Source organism: Adiantum capillus-veneris, chromosome 26 (assembly GCF_014529385.1).
Source record: "Adiantum capillus-veneris isolate H3 chromosome 26, ASM1452938v2, whole genome shotgun sequence".
Lineage (NCBI taxonomy): Eukaryota > Viridiplantae > Streptophyta > Polypodiopsida > Polypodiales > Pteridaceae > Adiantum > Adiantum capillus-veneris.
In genome coordinates this window covers 37,043,318-37,061,337 of record NC_140956.1, presented here as the reverse complement: position 1 = coordinate 37,061,337, position 18,020 = coordinate 37,043,318, and the positions used below count along the sequence as shown (strand labels likewise).

Below are 18,020 nucleotides of genomic sequence, written 5' to 3'. Positions count from 1 at the left end.
CATGATCCCTACTCATGAGGGGACGAGCCCTCTTTGTAGGAGCTAGAGAGAGAACATACACACCCTCACACAAGGCAAGCTTGGTACAAAGAAAGAAAATAGAACACTTATCAAGCTCCTCTCCATGTTGCCCTCATAGTGTGCCTAAAGCCTATTGGTTATCCCAAGGGGTCCAATGATAATTTAATTAATTGATTATGCAATTATCAAGTCCTCTCTCTCAAAGGGAAAAGGGGAACACTTGTCCCAAGGCTACCCTTCTTTCTTGATATGCACTAAGCATGTGACTAGCCAGGCTTGAGGAGGTCCAATCAAGTGCCAGCTTGTGCTAGAAGAGGGGGTAGACCAAAGCAAGGAGGAGGCTAGCTCGGGGGGTATACTCTCCCACACCCACACACACACACACACACACACACACACACACACTCATTGTGTGAAGCGCAAAGTGTAAGAGCTCCATCTCCTTCTCCAAGCTAGTAGAGAAGTTGAGGGCCTACACCAACACTCTTGACTATAGAGTGCAAATCCAACCAAGATCCATGCTTCAATGCTTAAGCTTTCCATCTTTTCTATATTCATTACTATGCTATTATGTATGCTAAGCAAGAAGACTGATGATAAGTGAGGAACTAATTCTTTCTCCTATAAAAGTTTCTTCTTCCTCTTCCCTATCCTCACTCCCCGCTAGCTCTCTCCACCTTTGAAGGTGTTTGAGGCCTTGAGATTGAGGCTAGGGATGGTTAATGCTTTTTACCAAGTCTATGTTATGCTCGTGATGCATGAATCGTTTCATCTTCATTGCATCACCTAGGTCACAAGGAACACAAAGATTGTATTATACCAAGTCTCTCTTGATGGTAGAATCTATAATACAAAATCCTATTGGAGGGGGGACCACCGGCTCCACATAAATCCGGTCCTCAACTGTTGTCAAGTTCTCTAAAGTCTCTCTCTTGCAAAAGTATTGTTCATGCCAAGTTAATTAAGTATTATGGTTATGTTGCTACCACTAATTAAGTTCACCCTCTATGTTCTCAAAGTAGTCTCACAAAAATGTGCACTGTAATTCTCTTAATTTCACTATTCTAAAATTCATACGTCATTTCCATTACAAAGTGTGTGCGGATGCACCTTTGAGAGCGGAGTGCTACATCAACATGGAAATAGAGAAGAGAGGAGAGGGAGAAGAGTAACACATACACTGGGTGCAATCTCTTCCCGTGGAAGAGTGATAATTTTCATCTTGCACGTATTTACTTATAGATTTCTAAATGCTCAAAATGAATATACATTGTCCGCCCGGATATAAAGTGACTATAGCTCACAAAGAGCTCTTTAATAATCAATAATATCCTTTGCACATTCCATAGAGCAGGTATGCATTTTCCACTTGTCAGCTATAGTAAATACGATTTATCATTTCCATTACAAGACATACCTTCTTTTCTTTGGTATGTGCACTTCTTTTCCTAGTTTTTTGAGCCTATTGATTATTTTTTTTGTACGTTGTGTATAAGTAGAAAAAATGTCATTTACATATTGCATAAAGATGAAGTTTGAAAGAAATATGGCTCATCATCATTGAATTTATACTCTCAAATTTCTCCTCTTTCATTGGTTGTTGTTTTTCCAGAAGTTCCTACAAGGAAAATGAAAGAAACATTAGTAAGCTCAAAGGCCTATATTTATGCTTACACACTAATCATAAGAATAGATATCAAATTTCTATTATTATGCTCTTAAGGGCACTTACCAAAGGATAGTCATTCTGAATCTCCACCTCAAGCACATCAATTTTTGCCTTTGATTTCTTATCATATTTTGCAAGTGGAGTAGAAAGTGAATAACAAATCTGCATACATGTGAAGTCATATATTGGGATAGAGGTGAGTAAGGGTCTATATTGCATATTACTACTTCTTCCAAATAATAAACAAGGAGCATACATCTTGTTGATCCCACTAATCAGTTGAAATGATCTATGTTGACTCATTGCCTATGTGATAGGTGCTTACTCCTTGTGTAGGTTGTATCTCATTCGGCAAATCAATCTAGGGATTAACAAATATCAAAGTAAAGATGAGACATATATTGATATGGTCCAGCTTGACTTGCTTAATTTCTTGCAGAGAAATAAAAAATTACAAATTCTTTCATGATCTCTATCATGGATCTTCATTGATGCTACATAATATATAGCATAAAACAAATATACCATGAAAAGAGAGATATAGGATACATTAAATATAGGTGATCATCCCTATTTATGCTTGATCATCCCTAATTATGAACCTATTAGACTTGAGAGAAGTAAACCACCAATAGAGATCTTTTGGAAATCAATAGATTTGGGGTAAGCTAACACGATCAGTTTGAGCCATGCATGTTAAGCTCTCGCTCCGTCTTAAAAAAATAATTTTACTCAATACAACTATGAAATGTGAACAGAAGAAATAATAGTCATATTTTCCACTCACATTTCTGCCAAGGAGGTCACCATTGTCTCCATTATCCTCATATCCAACATTATTATATGCGTTGGGTTGAGCCTTGGATCTGGGTTTATAAAAAACATGCTGAAACACATGGAAGTGAAAAATTAGATGTAAAAACTTCAAGAAGTAAAAGTAGACACAACATCCAAAAACATATAACAAATAAATAAATATTTATTTGTAAAAAAGCACACTAAAAGCTTGTCTTTACACCCCATTATTCTTTGGTTGTTGTGTCCTATGAACAATTATTTTTGGATTAATCTCAAATGTATAAATTATCAAAGAAGGTACACTAGCACGAGGTTTAGCTACCAAGAGGGATTTTCACATAAGTATAGTTCAATTAATTCATCGAAGTTATATGGAGACTACGTTTACTAAGCTTGGACTATACACTATCTTTTGGACTAAATTTTTTAAGATTAAGTCCTTCACTTTAAAGTAGATTCTAGTCAATGTGGACAAAAAACTATACAAACTAAGCATAGTTTTCACTTGCATGTGTAGGACTAAGAATACCAACATCATTCTCATATCCATCATCCTTGGGTACTATGGTCTCAACATTAGATGTTGGTACATGAAGTTCAACATGTTGAGCAAGTGGCATGGAAACCTCGATGAACAAGAAAGAAAACCAGATCACATTGTCGTACTATGTAGCCAAATTTTTTTAAAACGCCTACACATATATTATATTCTATGGGCCATGATGATGGTGATAAACTTATATACTATGTTTTGAATATTTTCATGAATCATTATTCTCTTATTTTGGATATTGTGATGTATATATCTATCTTTGAACAATTGTTTGGGTTAAAAAAGAATAAAAAAAATCATCAAATATGACAAATAAGATACTAAAAAGGATGTTTTCTTAGAGATGTTTTGGTCTCTATATCAAATTAGATAAACACATTAATGCACAATGTGTTATAGCTTGAGCGTTGATCCAACTAAAGGCATGAGATATTGAATGAAAAAAATTCATAATCAATTTCTTAGTTTACATTTTCATCCCTTATTGAAAGAAGTGACAATTATAAACTAAAAAACATGAAAATCTTAATAGTCCACGTACATATTGTTAAAAAAAGGACATTAGTATTGGCATTCCCATGATATTCGCCAGTTTTGGGTAGCATGATGGACTCAAAATTCAATGTTGGTATGAAGAATGTACTAAAACAATGTTTAATACGACCTTAAAGATGAAGAAACTATAAGCACAAATAGAAATTGAAAACACAACACTACCTAACAAAACATGGTTAGTGAATCTTACACATGAGTTTGAGTCAAGATCCACATTTGACAACGATGAAGGTTGAAAATAATGTGTTTAAGAAAAAAAAGAAGGATATTCTTAGGAGACTATATGGTGAGCCACCATATACTAAACAAATAAACTTTACATTCTCTACTTAAGAATCCATTTTTTATCTACCTTAATTGTTGCACCTTCATAGCTAGTATCATGTACCTTTTGGGACATATTTGGTCCCATGTGCATCTTAGTTTGGCTCAAAACATTAAAAAATATAAAAGCTTTACTAAATCATCAAAGGAATTACTATAAGTTAAGATTATCAACAAAGCTATATATTACCTCAAAAGTGTCGTTGGTATTCAGTGCTTTGTTCAAGATTTTTTGGAAACTTTTGGATCCCATTCCTACATCATTGCTAGGCATGTAATCTAATCTCGCCCCTTCCATTGAGTCAAACTTTGTTCTTATGCATTCCTTAGAGATAAACAAACCACCAACAATTTCAAAGAGGCGTACTCTTTTACTCATCCTTGGCACATTTTTCCAAGGTATGTGATTGTAAAGAAAACATCCATCAATATCTTTAATTATTTGGTTGCCAAAGAAAGACATACACATTGCATACAAGAGAGATTTAGCTATCTAACTTGTAACGCTAGCATAAAAGAGTTTCATTCTTTTTGAAAAATGCTTGACACTTAGTTATAACAAAAAAACATATGAGTGAGAGAGAGAGAGAGAGAGAGAGAGAGAGAGAGAGAGAGAGAGAGAGAGCACTGTTTGACAAAATAAGAGAGAATGTTTCATAATTTTTGCATGTCATAGTATCTGCAATACCAACTATAAAAGAGAGAACAAGCCATGATTATTTTTGAATTTATATATATTGTCTTTCAAAGAGAGAGAGAGAGAGAGAGAGAGAGAGAGAGAGAGAGAGATTGAATTATTGTCCACGGAGGTCATATATGACCCATGGGATCAAAAAACATATTACAACAATTCCTTCTCGGTGTGGGCTGATACATATTAGTTAAGGACTGAGGGTCCATCAAAGAAAAAAACCTAAGGAGGGTCGGCTGAGGGGGGAGCTAGTTTGGGGTTTTGAAACTCCTGGATGATCTCTTTGCCACCCCAGTAGACTTCCTATTTGCCTTGCTTACGTGCTTCATGCATCTTCTTGAGCTCGCTCGCTTTACTTTTGAGTTGATTCATGGTCAATTCTTCAGCAATCCAAATCTTTTTTTCCCTTGATAAGTCGAGATTGACATAGCATTTTTATACGCTCATCTTTTTCCTTGAAAGTGAGTATGAAATGCTCGGGTGGCACATGTCTATGTGTATCGTTGATCCATGCAAAAAAATTTGGGCTTGATGTACACAGTTTGGAGAATGTTATTGAGCTTGATGGTTGCTTTCTCAAGGGTGTATACCACGGTGCGTGTAGCCCCCCCGATCTTGACCTTGAGGCCAAGAGATTCTTGTAGAAGACATTCTTGTAGGGCCCCCTGTATCTTGGTGTCAATCTATGTGTTGCTTCATGTGATTCTTTCTGCACTGCCATGATAGTTTTGGTGAGTGAGGCTTTGATTGCGTGTGCTTTTTCAAGTAGAGCTTGGCTCTCTACTTCCTTTGCATCTTCAAGCTTGCGTAGATGTTTTTTGAGTCCCTCATTTTCTCCGATGAGTTCATGAATATGAGCCTCAAGGGCTGTGATTTGTGCTTCTTGGCGGGCAAAGGGATTCTTCCTTGGTGCCGCTGCCACCGTAAGAAAGCTCTTGCATGCAATAGGGGTGCCAAAGGACAACATAAAGCCGAGATTCCTATTGGGCACACAGTGGTGCATGGGATCGAGGGCTTATACTTTTTTTTTTTCAAGCATTTAGCCATGCTCTGTGTAAGCAGGTTAAGAAAAAATGAACAAGCAGTAGAGGATGGGGCTTGAGTTCGACGATCTGAGAGGGGGAGAGAGAGAGAGAGAGAGAGACTTTCTTGAGACCAAAATGCCTATGCTACTGATGAGCAAGTCGTAACGGATGCAAGTCATTAACGAACATGTCGCAGCAGAAAACGGCGGGGTCACAAGCAGACATGTTTTGGGCTTGGACATGGAGCCAAGCTTGGGCATTAACGCCCTCCATAGGGCCACCCTCGCTTAGGGAAGATGTGCAAGGTCGAGATTTAGGGTTTGACGGAGAGACGGAGAGAGAGAGAGAGAGAGAGAGAGAGAGAGAGAGAGAGAGAGAGAGAGAGAGATGGATAATAGAAATTATTGTATAATTTACTTAGGAACTATTTGAACCTTATTGCTTTTGGCATTCTCTTTTTATTCTTTGAGTTATAAATGGATGAAGTAGCTCTCCATATCCCAAAATGTTTGGAAGGAATTATTTTGAGACCCATTCAAACACCATGGTTATTGCTGATTCCATAATAGTGTTTCTTCCCAAGAGATAAGTTGCACCCAAAGCTTTTGAGACCCTTTGTTAAAAAGCACTTAGGAAGTCATGTTGTGACAGTCCTTGATAGGTATGGAACCAAAAGGAAATCTACGTACAATAAGGTTCTCAATAAGGAGGGTTATGCATGTAATGCAATACTGGATAGCCTAATCTCAAAAAACAATCATGTGGTCAAGGTTTTAGAAGGGTTTGTGAAATTTGAAGATGATATGTATCTAGATCTTGTCAGGTCTATCCATAGAGGAAAAAATGACTCTAGATTTTGCATGCATTACAATGACAAAGGGTATTTTACTACATTACATGTTGATCTCTATTGCACATTAGGATGGATGGGTTTAGTCATAGGGGAAAAAGGATCTTTCAACATTTGGGATTGGAGAGAATGCATGATAAATCTCAAAACCCATGGCCGGATCCTTCAATAAATTTTGTAGCAGAAGTGGGGTCACTTGTGTTCATTCCACCAGGATGGCCACATGGCATCCACACAAGCGACAAATTATTGGGAGTCTTTGGTTCATTGATGACGTACGAGAGCTTACACCATAATCCCATGCATTGAGATTGGTCTCATTCTCTTTATGTAGAGAGTCAAATATATCCATTCAATGATATAAGAACATTATAGAAAGGTTGTTTCACTTCCTTGAAGTTGACTTGAGCACAAAAATAAATCTGATTAGCTCATTTTTTGATGAGTACATAATATTTCACATAAAAGATGGCAAGACGATTGGCAAAAAGTGAGGATGTAAACAATGCATCCAAAAGGTATTGCACCCAAGGCCTCATGTGAAGTTTGGAAAAACACCTTAAGGTGGTAAGCATCAAGGCAACCAAACGGTATTGCACCCAAGGCCTCGTGTGAAGTTTGAGAAAACACCAAAAGGTGGTAAGCAGTGTGAGGATCCAAAGCATGACCCTTCCAAAAGTAGTAGTTCTGGGAGGAAGTCGGCCTCCTTTAGCTATGGCTGGAGAATTTTTCCACTGTGTGCACCTTGTTACCAATGTAACCATAAGTTGAAATTTCCATGTCCCATTTCTTTCCTTCATTGATATATAACCTCAATGTAGGAGATCTACCATGAATCATCGGTATAGTGTGCTTCATGATCGATCTCCTAAATTGAGGTTACATATCAATGGAGGGAAGAAGTGAGACGTGGAAATGTCTATTTTTATGGTCTCATTGATAACAAGGTACACAACTAGAAAATTATCTAGCCATAGCTAAAGGAGACCAAATTCTTGCCACAACTACTTCTTTTAGAGGGATCGTGCTTTGGATCCTCACACTGCTCACCTTGCAGTGTTTTCCCAAACTTCACATGAGGCCTTGGGAACAATATCTTTTGGTTGTCTCGTTTACGTTCTTGATCTTTGTCACTCGTCTTGCCATCTTTCATGTGCAATATTATGTACTCATCAACAAGTGAACTAATAAGATTTATTTTTGTGCTCCAGTCAACTTCAGTGAAGTAGAAAAACCCTTCTATAATGTTCCTGCCATCATTGAATGGGCACATTTGATCCACTACATCAAGAGAGTGAGCCCATTCCTAACGCATGGGAATATGGTGTAAGCTCTTGTATGCCATCAATGAACCATGGACTCCCAATGATTTCTTGTTTGTGTGGATGACATATGGCCATCTTGGTGGAATGAACACACGTGACCCTACTTTTGCTACAAAGTTGATTGACGGATCCGACATTGGCTTGTGATATTTTGCCATGCATTATCTTCAATCTCAAATGTTGGAAAGCTCATCTAGATTCCAAAAAAACCACGTTTTTTTCTTTTGACTAACGCATCCATCCTAATGTGTAATAGGGATCAACATGTGATGGAGTCCAAAACCCGTTGTCACTGTAATGCATGCAAAATCTAGAGTCATTTTTTCCTCTATGGATAGACTTAGCAAAATCTAATATATATCATCTTTGAATTTCACAAATCCCTCTAAATCATTGACCACGGAATTGTTGTTTGGGATTAGGCTATCCAATATTGCATTACAGGCATCACCCTTCTTATTGAGAACCTTATTGTACATAGAATGTATTTTGGTCCCATACCTATCAAGAACTGTCACAACATGACTTCCAAAGTGCTTCATAACAAGGGATTCAAAAGCTACGGGTGCAACTAGGCTCTCAAAAAGAAATGTTGTTATGGAATCAAGGATCAAGCATGGTTTTGACGTTCTCAAAAGAATCTGGCCTTCCAAACATTTTGGGATATGGAGAGCTACTTCATCCATTTTGAGATGAAATAAGAAAAAGAGAATACAGAAAGAAATAAGTTTCAAATAATTCCTAGGTAGATTATGCAATAATTTCTATTATCCATCTCTCTCTCTCTCTCTCTCTCTCTCTCTCTCTCTCTCTCTCTCTCTCTCTCTCTCTCTCTCGTTCTCTCGTCCTCTCTCCTAGCTTTGAAAGAAAGTATGTATAAATTCAAAAACAATCATGGCTTGTTCTGTCTATTATAATTGGGTTTACAAATACTTTGGGATGCAAAAATTATGAAATGTTCTCTCTTATTTTCTTAAGCAATGCCTCTCTCTCTCTCTCTCTCTCTCTCTCTCTCTCTCTCTCCAGATGCTTTTTGTTAGGGAAAATTACCAAAATACCCCTCTAATTTGAGGAAATTCCCAAAATACCCTTGTATCTATTTTGGTTGGATTGTTCAAGATTTTCTAATCTTCATTCGTTTTTGACAATTGAGATCCGTTTTTGAGTGCTCAGCATGTAATTTGTCACCTGTTACCATCGCAAAAAAGGCAATTATGTCTAAAAATAATGAAGCAATTCATCTCCAAAGCCTACATAACCAACTCAAATTGTAGTTTTAGCATCTTGTACGATAGGCAATCACTCTAGCTTCTTGTGAGACCTACAAAAACATTTATTTTTTGGAGAAATTTACTCTCAGAACCAAGGGTATTTTGGGAATTTTGAAAAATTTGAGGGGTATTTTGGGAATTTATGACAAAATATCGGGTTTTTTTGGGGAATTTTTGAAATTTGAGGGGTATTTTGAGAAGATTTCCACAAATCAGAGGGGTATTTTGGTAATTTTTCCTTTTTGTTATAACTAAGAGTCTAATCAAACTCTTACATTTCAGTATAAGTTAGCATTATAAGTTAGATGTTGAATCTCTCTTGTATGCAATGTGTATGGCTTTTGTTGGCAACCAAATAATCAAAGATATTGATAGAGTTTCTTTTTATAATCACATGCCTTGAAAAAATGTGCCAAGGATGACCAAAAGAGTACACCTCTTTGAAACTGTTGGTGGATGATGTGCCGATGTGCCTTTGTCTTCTAAAGCATCTAGACAATCACAAAATGCATTCAAATTAGCATAACAAAATGTAATCAAATTAGGATTAGCAATATATATACATTATGAATACTTTTGGCAAAAGCAAGAGCATGGTAAAATGAATCATGGGATGCTCCCATGTCTAAGTTTCGAAATGTTTTTGGAAACATTCCCTACAAGCTAACACCTTTCCTACAAGTTCAAGACTTGAGGCCGTTTGTAGAGCTGGGCACATTTCCAAAGTAGTATAAGACATATGGTTGTGTGATGATCACAACTGCAGTCATATCAAGTATAAAACCAAATGTGTTTTTTAATTAGATAATCATTGAGACCTTGTAACTGATTGATTATTATGAATGACTGCAACAATCACAAGAAGTTTTAGACCAATTCTCACAATAATTCCCACATTGTGACTTACCTCAACATCATGAGTTTCTGTGAGGGAGGCACCGCATACCTAGCTAGGTACGATTGAGGGCGGGGGACCGCCGCCCCCCCCAATCGTACCTAGCTAGGTATGCGGTGCCTCTCGAGCAGAAGCTCATGATGTAATGCATGGGTATGAAAAACACTGAAATAGACTCCGTTTTCCTACATGAGAATATTTCTAAATCTTCTTGTGAATGAGTGCCGACATTGTAAGCTGCCTCAATTGAGGCTTTTATTAGCTACTGGATGCTCTATTTTGCAAGTTCTACAGAATATAGCTGATCAAGAGCGACGGTGGGTTGATAGATTAATAGACTACTTGTCCCTCGATTCTATGACAGATATGCCAGGCAAATCAGGCGTCAACATGTTTCCTCACGCATGGTCCTCCCTCAGCCTTTGCTCGCTTACGCAATCTCTGAGCAATTAGCGTCTACTGCTGCGGCTGATGTGGAACCGGTTGGTTCCAGGAGATCATTATGTCGCGGGTGCAGAGTAATTAAGGGCGAAAATTAGGACGTCATCAAAATTACGGACAGCTAATTCGCATAGCAATGGCTCATTCGTAGCAGGCGTTGCACGCGCACGCACACACAAACACAAACACAAACACAGTAATAAGATGCACGTAAGCTGGCTCTGACAACAGCTCATGCACATTGACAGCTCAGTGCCTTCATCACCCGGCCCTCCATCTCTCAGCACCCGCACACACATACACACAGGGAACATTTCATGATCAATTGGTTAAATTGACGAACCTGCCAGTTTCCAATTTTCCACATACGTTGTTTGTGGCGCCCAGGAGTCCTGCTGCAGTTTGCGACGCCGAAAGAGAGAGAGAGAGAGAGAGAGAGAGAGAGAGAGATGTTTGTTATGATGTTGGTGGTCAGAAATTATACTGCCAGCTACCTCGTCGATCGCCTGCTGCTGAGCAGGAAAACGTTTGCAGTGTGTGTGTGTGTGTGTGTGAGAGAGAGAGAGAGAGAGAGATAAGAGAAGGGGAATGGAAGATAGCATAAGATCGCTGAGTACTGGATTGGGTCACTAGCTGCCAGCCAGGGACGTTCCAAACTGCAGGCAATAATGTTCTGGCACGGCCCGCCGGAGAGAGACAAAACAGTTTTCCCTCCAAACGAAACTTTAAGGAATCATACAACCACCGCCGACGCGGGCCATCCTCGCCTATATCTCACACGGGCGGGATGATTGAGGAGTGTAGATCTTGGGCAATGTAATTCGACAAGTTTTAGAACTTTTCCGATCGCTGTGAAAAATGAGATTTACACTCGACGAGTAAGAAAATAGCTTTCCGCACCTCGTGATTGTTATTTTTTCAAGGCTGAGAAAAAATAAAACTCATGCAAAAATCAGGTTTATCACTCAAGGAACAATCACGACACTCAAGGAACAATCACGATGTCGTGACTGTTCCAAAAAAGGGCGGAAAAGTCAAACTTTTGCATGAGAAAAGGCACGTTTTTCTTGTGCAAAAAATTAACAACCTGTTTTGATTTTTCTATTCGAAGGTGTGAAAAACGATGGAAAATGTGCTCTTTTTCTCAACTAGTGAAAAGTTCTAAAACTTGTAATATATAAACTCGGACACTCGAGTTTACTTTGCCCCTTCCCTCACCACCCCTCAAGATTGAACCCACAACTTGGAGTTTGAGGAACACGTGGCCTATCCATCTCACCCGCGCACATCACTTGTGGACTGTATAAGTTTCCAAGGAGTTTTGATATGCAAAAGCATCGAAGCGAGAAAAAATAAACTCGGGTACCCAAGTTTACAAAAATACCCGAGTTTACTTATGCAACAAGATCTACGGCGCGCGCCTAATGTCGGGGCCCAAAAGTGATGAGAGTCTTTGATCCCATCTCCCATGCCTATGTTAAATATAGCTGAGGACGAGCCATTTTGGATTCTAATACACGTATCCACCATTTTCTATCTATTCTCTTCGATACACACCCGCTTTTGGTATATGTACCTCTCACGTTCTTGATACCCATCTTTTATAGCCCTAGTAGTGTTTGTGTTTAGTTAGTTTCTTTCTTTATTTGAAACCAAACCTTGCATGAGATTCACTGTGATGTGACTCTATGGTCACATAGATAATATGGCCTTTGGAAAATTATGAAAATATCCCTCTAAATTTTGAAAAATTCCCAAAATACCCCCAATATTTTGTCAAAAAATTCTCAAAATGCCCTTCAAATTTTATAAAATTCTAAAAATATCCCTGCTTGTGAGATTAAATATCTCCAAAGATTAAACAAATTGTAGCTTTATTTAAGACAATTGATTGTTTATAGATAGGAAGATGCTAAAATTCGAATTTGAGTCTATATGAAGGCTTAGAAGGTGAATTGCTTCATTATTTTCAAACATTATTGCCTTTTTTATGACATAATTTGTGACAAATTACATGCTAAGCACTCTCAAATGGGTCTCAATTATAAAGGAGTAAAGATTATAAAATCTTGAGCAATCCAACAAAAATAAATAAAAGAGAATTTTGGGAATTTTTGAAATTTGAGGGTTACGTTGGAAATTTCCACAAATTACAAGGGTATTTTGATCATTTTCCCAAACATCTCTCCCAAATCTTGAAAAACTAGCATAAGAGACGTTTAAAGTTGTAGGAATAATTCTAACTTGACAAGGCTTGAATGCTAAAACATGTAGAATTGTCATTGAAACGAATGTTTCTTTAATTGAGTAACAAAATATGTTTCTTTAACAAATTTAGAGAAATGGAGGTTTTTTCTAGATAGACAGGTGGATGGATTGATAGTAGGTAGATTGCAAGGTAGGTGAATAATAGATAAATCAATAGCTAATATATAAATTGACACGTGTAAGGAGTATAGGGAGATAGATAATAGATAGGTATATAAGCATATATGTTTGGATGGATAGATGTGCACGGTAAAAACTTGCAAGTATCCAATAAACGTAGAAGTAGTAAGTATCCACCATCTCCATCTTACAACAATTTAATTTTTAACATAACTCTTGAGGATTGCAAAGATCTATGTCGATGAGAGTGTGAATGTTTAGCTATTTCTTATTAAGATAAGCAACCCTTTATCAAACAATAAAAAATAGATCGATAGAAAAACGGGGGTATAAAAATACTAACTTAGTATTCAAATGATTTTCTGTGGTGATTAGTTTGATATGAGCATCTTACTATAAGAGGAAAATCACAAAACCGCTAGCATTTCCACGGACTAACAAAGGAAAATCGAAACAGAAAAGATGGCGTGTGCAGCAATAACATCGACAACTGACGCAGTAGTAATTTAACAGCAATAGACACGAAAATATATCCACTTATCGCATGTATTGTCGCAACTATTATCGCAGCTATTGTCGTTAAACGTCTATTAACACTAGGTTGATAATGGGACACTTTTATGTCCTGTTAAGTGACCATTTTCCTTGAATTATGTCAAGAGTTTCAAAATGGATTTTGAGGTGCTATCTATCTAGAAAGTTGTCTCATGAGCTGAAAAAAACTCGACATTTTTTTTGAATATCAATTCCATCTTTAACCTTGTCCTTGCACAACATTTCACAACCTAAACTGTGTGAAAAAACGGGTCTTGTTTTTGGCTTTTTTCAACTTTTTGCAACTATACCACTCTAGAATTCATGTTTGTGAGGTCTATAACGATAGAGAACTATCTTTAGTAGTCCTCAACATGTCCTGATGCTTCTAGGGAGAAATAAATGTTAAAGTTGTAAGTTATGACCAAATTACAAAAATTGTCAAATCCTGTTTTTAGCCAATTTTAGCTCTTCTATGATTTTTTTGGTGGCTTTCATGATATCCAAATGCAGTTTTGATTTTCTATGTCACATATTGTAACATAAAGCTAATATTCCTTGAGTTTTGGGGCACCTAATACCCTATTTTGCATAGTAGACAACGATGGTTGATTTTTTCAATTATAGAAGAAAACGAAACATTCTAGTATATCAAGTATAGATTTTTCAATATTGTTAGTTTCTTGTGACAACTACATGCATTTTGTAGGTAGTAACCATATCTAGTCATAAGGATCAAATTTGGTTAGATATTGAATAGTTTCTATGGGATTCTACAACTCATAATGTTGAACCCAATTTTTTCATGTTTGCTGTATTTAGCACTTCATCTTTGTCCCCAAGATTCCCCTTAGTAAGAGATGTATTATTCTTTTGACATGCTCCATGGCTCCTTGTGAACCTAAAGGACAATCGGAAACTAAGAAAACATGCATATATATTTCTATTGAGCGTGGCTATAGAAACTTTGATGATAGGTTTGCAGAATGGTAAAAATTCAACTTTTTTGTACCTATTTCTTTTGGCAAAACAAAAAAAAGTGAGTGAGAAGCAATCATATGTTCTGATCACCAACCCATTGAAGTTAACTAGGGAATTTATCTCAAGTCCTACAAAAATCCCTAATCTTATTTTTATGCAACAAAACGTAAGAAATGACTGTTTTGATGAAAATATACTGGTCCATCAACTTTGGAGGCTTGGTGTGACCAAAAGATGAGAAATTTTACAAGTTTCTTATTTTTTCCATGTGTAGTAATTAAGCCTTGAACTATAACCTCATGAAAGGATTTTACAAAATGAGTGGATCTACTATGGTTTTGGAGGTTTGTTTCAAAACCCTGAAAGGACACTTTTATGTCCTGTTAGGTTACCAACCTAGTGTTAAAAAATAAAGGTGCTTATTTGGGCCACCCAATTTTGGGTGGGCCAAATGAGCACCTTCAAATTTGACATACATAAACATGTGAAACATCAATTGTTTTTTGAAAGAGTATACAAAAAAACAAAAAATTCAAATTGAATATACTTTACCTTGAGAATTTAATGTGCAGAAGATATCTATTTAAAAAAGTTGTACAAATAAAATTAAAATAGTTGTATATACATTGTGCCACATTGGGACTTTATGAGAGTTTAGAAAAATAATTTTCCATCTAATCCTCCTCCTCATCGACGTCCACAAGCACGTACGACTAATATCGCCCTGATTCTACATTAACCTAAACCAAATTAAATAAATATCAACATTTGAAAACAGTTGGTACAATATTATTTGCTTAAACTTACTGCTTGTAGTGATCCAATCACTGAGTTGAATTGCTCGCGAGAGATGTGGATGTTCTCCAACAACCATTGTCAAGTTTTCAATTTTGTATGCCGCTCTCGAAACATGACCATCTCTCTGGATGGTTGACTAAGAGTGATATTTTTAAGTTAGGAATAACAACAACAAATCATTAACTAAAATTTTTCTAATCACCGATTTAGGTTGTAATTTAACCAATCTTACATATTTGTCCTTCCATGCTACTTTGCCTCCCGAGCCATAGTGTGTGGGAGTTTATCTGGTCCGACCTTTGTGTTGTTGTCTGCAGAATGAGGTCGTTGCAGCCTGATCGCTCTATTCTTGCATTACTTACTCCTACTCCACATATGCCATGTTTCCACCACTTGGTTGGTCACTGTGAGTTGTACATAGGACTGCTTGTTTTTCAAAAATGTTTTTATGTAGCCCTCCAACCACTATTATGAAAAATGATGATCTGAGGCATTTGGAAATCTAGCATGCAACGTGTCCTCGACGTAGTGTGCATGATCGGGTAGCTGGTCTCTAAACTTTACAAAACAATTCTTATACGTCCAATGTATAAGAATATGAAGATGGCATCGAAATGCCCTGCCCTCTGTTGTAACGAAGTCCACCTGTCCACAATACTTTACCTTAAAGTAGTGCCCATGCATGTCTAGCATGGTGCATCAGTATTCTCGTTCTCTGCATTTGGAGTAGCACGCTCTAAAATAGGAGACTCTGTTCCTCCCCCCCTCCCCCCCCTCCCCAACCACCAAAACAAGCGAAGCCACAAAAACCCCCGTCGCTCCGTTTCTCTCGATGCTCGCAACCCCAAGACAAAAGTTAATGCGCGCTGCTAGAAGAAGTACGTTGATGGTGCTCGGACAAAGTAGAAGTGGAATGGAGTGGCGTGGGACCCTGTGATGCCATGAGAAGGAGAGTAGGATTGTAAAAAGGGGCCATAGAATGAGATACCGTCAGTGCGAGGGTTTGGATGTGAAGAGTCTCTGTCTCACTCCCCCCATGGCGTAGACAGCGGAGAAAGATTGTAGCTCGCAAACTGCTACTGAGTGTAGTAGCCAATCAATCCCTCCGTCAAATGGAGGTACTATTCCCGTAAAGAGAGCACCCGTTGTAGCTCTGGATCTAACACCGGTGGATGAACCTGAGTAGAGTAGTTGTAGGATGTCCATGCCTGCAAATAACAAAGAGAAACCTATAACACTCATGGTCACAGAAAACTAGCCACAAATAATCTTAATTTCTTTCCTTGGTCTCACTGCCTTAAGACGGGTCCATTGGAGGCGATGTCCACTCAGGGTGAGACCCCACCTAGGATGTGAACCAAGCAAAAGAAGAATCAGATGGCAGCTCCCCACCAGAGGGTCTCTCATCTGACATCTAGATTACAGAGAGAAATATGAGATTTAGCTTTGTCTCTCTACTCACTCATCTATATATATGTACAGAAGTATATATGCACACAAGCACGTAGATAGATGCTAGTAGTGCCAAAAGTCAAGTGGCACCTCTTAAGATATCATCATAGTCTCAATTGTGGTAAAACCAAAGGTACATTATGGTAATCCATGCATGAGTGGATCAATGACAACAACACCATGATTAAAAAAGGACTATACCCAAAAGGAAGTGTGTAACCTTTGGGTGCTATGCTCCCGTACTTAGTGCCTACATACATGTATAAACAAATATATATGTACACCCCCCATATACTTTAAGTATACACAACTATCTACTCTCTATTATTAAGAATAATTTAAGGATATACAATTACATACATGTAGCCATCGTTTTGTGTAAATTGTATAATCTAAGTATATACAATTATGTAAATGTAGCAATCATTTTGAGTAGAGATAAAGAGCTATGGATGTAAGTGTAGTCATCATTTTGTGTTGTGCGCAGTACAAGAGTGCTCCTGCTTGTGTAGAGTGCTTTGAAGAAGAGCTTCTTTATTGTGCTTCTTTCGCAGCAACTCCTTGTTCGAGGGATTACTATGCACATTGCATATCTGCCTCCATTTTGAGGTACAGTACCGTTGAAAGCTTTCCAACCTAATGCCACGTCAGTGGGGAGAAAGCGAGAGGGAGATAGGAAGAGAGTGAGAAAGATGGAGAAGGTAAGGAGAAGAGAGTATAAATTCTTTTTTGAATTCCATCGTTTTCACGTAAAGAAGGTTTTTTTCAAAGCATAATCTTTCTCTCGACACTCGCTGCCCGAAGACACAAGTTAATGTGCATCTCTAGAAGAAGTGCATCGACGGTTCTCGGGCAAAGTAGAAGTGGAATGGAGTGGCATCGGACCCTGCGATGCCATGGGAAGGAGAGTAGGATGGTAAAAAGGGGCCGTAGAATGAGATACCATTGGTGCGAGGCTTTGGTTGTAAGGAGTCTCTGTCTCACTCCCCCGTGACGTAGACAGTAGAGAAAGATTGTAGCTCACAAGCTGCTGCAGAGTGTAGCGGCCAATCAATCCCTCCATCAAATGGAGATACTATTCCTGTAAAGAGAGCACCCATTGTGAGTCTGGATCTACCACCGGTGGATGAACCTGAGTAGAGTAGGTCTAGGATGGCCATGCTTGCAAATAAAAAAGAGAAACCTATAACACACATGGTCACAGAAAACTAGCCACAAATAATATTAATGTCTTTGCTTGGTCTCACTGCCTTAAGACTCGGGTCCACTGGAGTCGATGTCCACCCCAAGTGAGAGCCCACCTAGGATGTGAATCAACCAAAAGAGGAACCAGATGGAAGCTCCCCACTAAATGGTATCTCGTCTGACATCTACATCACAGAGAGAAATATGAGATTTAGCTTTGTCTCTCTACTCACTCATCTATATATATGTACACAAGTATATATG

The 18,020-nt window shown here is 37.9% G+C and overlaps 1 protein-coding gene and 1 long non-coding RNA gene across 3 annotated transcripts; both read right to left on the bottom strand.

The window, feature by feature from the left end:
- Nucleotides 1–1,265: 1,265 nt before the first annotated feature.
- Nucleotides 1,266–4,446, bottom strand: LOC147423274 (uncharacterized). Of its 2 annotated transcripts, XM_086502232.1 has the most exons (4): nucleotides 4,111–4,446; nucleotides 2,478–2,576; nucleotides 1,754–1,852; nucleotides 1,266–1,639 (listed from the first exon to the last, which is right to left on the bottom strand). In XM_086502232.1, the coding sequence occupies exons 1-4, from the start codon at nucleotides 4,387–4,389 to the stop codon at nucleotides 1,529–1,531; spliced, it is 588 nt and encodes a 195-aa protein (XP_086358358.1). In that variant the 5' UTR covers nucleotides 4,390–4,446; the 3' UTR covers nucleotides 1,266–1,528. The 2 variants fall into 2 exon arrangements, with proteins under 2 accessions (XP_086358358.1, XP_086358359.1); XM_086502233.1 differs by lacking the exon at nucleotides 1,754–1,852.
- Nucleotides 4,447–6,245: 1,799 nt separating this feature from the next.
- LOC147423273 (uncharacterized) lies at nucleotides 6,246–11,067 on the bottom strand. Its single transcript, XR_015186616.1, has 3 exons — nucleotides 10,762–11,067; nucleotides 9,519–9,573; nucleotides 6,246–8,999 (listed from the first exon to the last, which is right to left on the bottom strand). It is a non-coding gene; the product is annotated as an uncharacterized LOC147423273 (long non-coding RNA).
- Between the last annotated feature and the right edge of the window lie 6,953 nt (nucleotides 11,068–18,020).